Here is a 2,482-nt window from a genome sequence, read left to right as displayed (position 1 = left end):
TGTGTGTGTGTGTGTGTATCTTTATCGTCTTTATCTCTTCTCCTTTTTTGTGTTTTCTACTCTTGTTAAACATCTCTAATCTCCGACACTTATATGACCTTATTGTGTTGCAAGTGCCTTAAAACTCTTACTACACTGTTTTCGTGACGTTTATTCGAAGACGGGGCAATTAATGTTTACGTGATAGGAAATACGTTTTGGTTAAATCTATGCCTTGAAGAAAGGGCCAAGGCCTACTGTTAAACTGCACTGGGAGTGGGAGAATGTGCAGTTGCGTTTTGGAAGACACGTTGAGTGGGGAAGGATTGTTTTTATTTTGTTTTTGTTTTGGGTTATTTTTTAAATTATTACCTTTTCCAAAAAGGATCCTTTTTTCAAAAGTGACAATGAGAAATAAGAATCTGTCCATAAACATAACACAATTCATACATATTTCAAACATTGCCTTAAAACATTTCGAGGTAACAGCATATTGTCTCATACGAGCAATGGAGTTATTCCTGATCTCTCTTCACGCTGTTAAAGTGAGGCGGCGAAAAACGTATTTCAGGAACATCTTTTGAAGCTGGCTCAATAACAATCTCCTTTGGGTACAGAACCGCGTCGCTGTCTGGAGTCGCCGTCTGCGTCGCTGGGGCGTATGTCCAGGTGCTGGCGATCTCGGCGAAGGACTTGTTCTTGGTCTCAGGAATATACATCACCACAAACACAGCCGTGAGTACGTCGATGACAGCGAATACGAAGAACGTGTAAGAATGCATGGTGTTCTGAAATACATATGAATATTCATATCATTTATTGCACAAAAATGCACGAATGCACGCGTAGACACTCTCACAAACACACAGACACACACACATACACACACACACACATACACACACACACACACACACACACACACACACACAAATACATACACACACACACAGCGCGCCCACGCTTACAGAAAGAGAGGGACAGACAGATAGAGAAGCGAGACAGAGAAAGATACGCACTCATACACACCTATAAACATTGTATATACAGCGGTGTCCAAAAGAAAAAGCCTTGCACTACACACACATGCAGCATACCAATTTAAAACTATATAAATTCTGCATAATCTGACACAATAGTATTAAATTTGTATACATGTTAAGAGTCGCTCGAGATACAGTTACTCAAAATTGACCTTAAAAAAATTAGACTTGGCAAACTGTGCTGGTCTCTAATTAAAAAAACAACAACGTAAAAATGTGTTCGGACGTATGTTGACTTTGGTGGAAAGGACATGTATTGACTATCATATGAATGGAGGGTCTTATTGTCTCTCCAATGAACCTTATCTCCTAGTGATATTTTCAAACAGATTCAAAAACAGACCTTCCATGCAAATCCTAGACTTAACATTTCATGTTCTCATCAGTATCTATCTATCTATCTGTCTATCTATCTATCTATCTATCTATCTATCTATCTATCTATCTATCTATCTATCTATCTATAAGGGGCTTTCCTGGCATTAAGGTGTTCGCCTCTCATTCAAAGGTCCCGGGTTCGATCCGGGTAGCGATGGAAAAATGTTCGTATCCAAAATTGTCACCTTTCACCCCTTTTCCTGCTCTCTAGTAACATTCTGTCATCTGTTTTCGTCTCCACTTTCTGCCCCTACCCCCTCACCCCCTGTGCCCCCTCCTCAGGGCTCCTGACTCTTTCTGCAGCCTTTCCACAGCTTCTCCTTGGCTCCTTCTTACTGCTGTCTTTCAGCCACACCCCTGATCTTCTGGTAGGAAAGATCTACACCTAGATTTCTCGGACATTAAGGGCGAAAAATATCGGAGGTCCCGTGTGCAAGTTGCGCATGTTTAAGTAAGATCCCTTGGTGGTCCAAAATCAATTAAAGTAGGCTTCGGCCGCCACCAGAGCAAAATTCAAAATGTCCTACCAACTGAAAATATTTGGTGTGTCCTGCGCACTCATATGACCTCATGCAGTTGCGAGCGCCTTGAAACACTTACAAAAATGTTATATATATATATATATATATATATATATATATATAATATGTATATATATATTTATTTATATTATGTGTGTGTATGTGTGTGTGCGTGTGTGTGTGCGTGTGTGTGTGTGTGTGTGTGTGTATGTGCCTCTGTGTGTGTGTGTGTGTGTGTGTGTGTGTGTGTGTGTGCTGGCGATAAAAAGGTACCACTTTTTTATAGTACGCAATCTGGGGTGTTTCGAGTCATCACACTTTTACTTTCACGTGAAAAATACTCAATAGTCTAAAACGTAGCTCATGTTCTGAAAATAACGAGGTTTTGGCTCAGCCCAGTCGTCGTTCACCGACGAATTTTTTTCCTGTATTAAAGAATAGTCGCTGCTTCTCCGGCTGGCTTGTATCACTTTCATTCAAGGTCGGAAGCCCGAATCGTAAAATATTATCTCAATTCGATTGGGGAGTAAAAAACACTTACACACACGCGCACACACAAAC

At 40.5% G+C, this 2,482-nt stretch overlaps 1 protein-coding gene across 2 annotated transcripts in view; it reads right to left on the bottom strand.

Annotated features, from left to right (window-relative positions):
• Positions 1 to 112: 112 nt before the first annotated feature.
• Positions 113 to 2,482, bottom strand: part of LOC101854869 (glucose transporter type 1) — a 32,089-nt gene continuing 29,719 nt past the window's right edge. Inside the window, exon 13 of one of the 2 annotated variants that reach the window (XM_035970071.1) lies at positions 113 to 767. In XM_035970071.1, the coding sequence (XP_035825964.1) occupies positions 495 to 767 (273 nt within the window). In that variant the 3' untranslated portion in view covers positions 113 to 494. The remainder of the gene's footprint in view (positions 768 to 2,482) is intronic. The other variant, XM_005099534.3, reaches the window with a different exon arrangement.

This window comes from Aplysia californica, unplaced genomic scaffold, assembly GCF_000002075.1.
Source record: "Aplysia californica isolate F4 #8 unplaced genomic scaffold, AplCal3.0 scaffold00216, whole genome shotgun sequence".
Classification (NCBI taxonomy): domain Eukaryota; kingdom Metazoa; phylum Mollusca; class Gastropoda; order Aplysiida; family Aplysiidae; genus Aplysia; species Aplysia californica.
The sequence above is the reverse complement of the archived record's forward strand: the minus strand, read 5'-3'. Positions and strand labels throughout refer to the sequence as shown.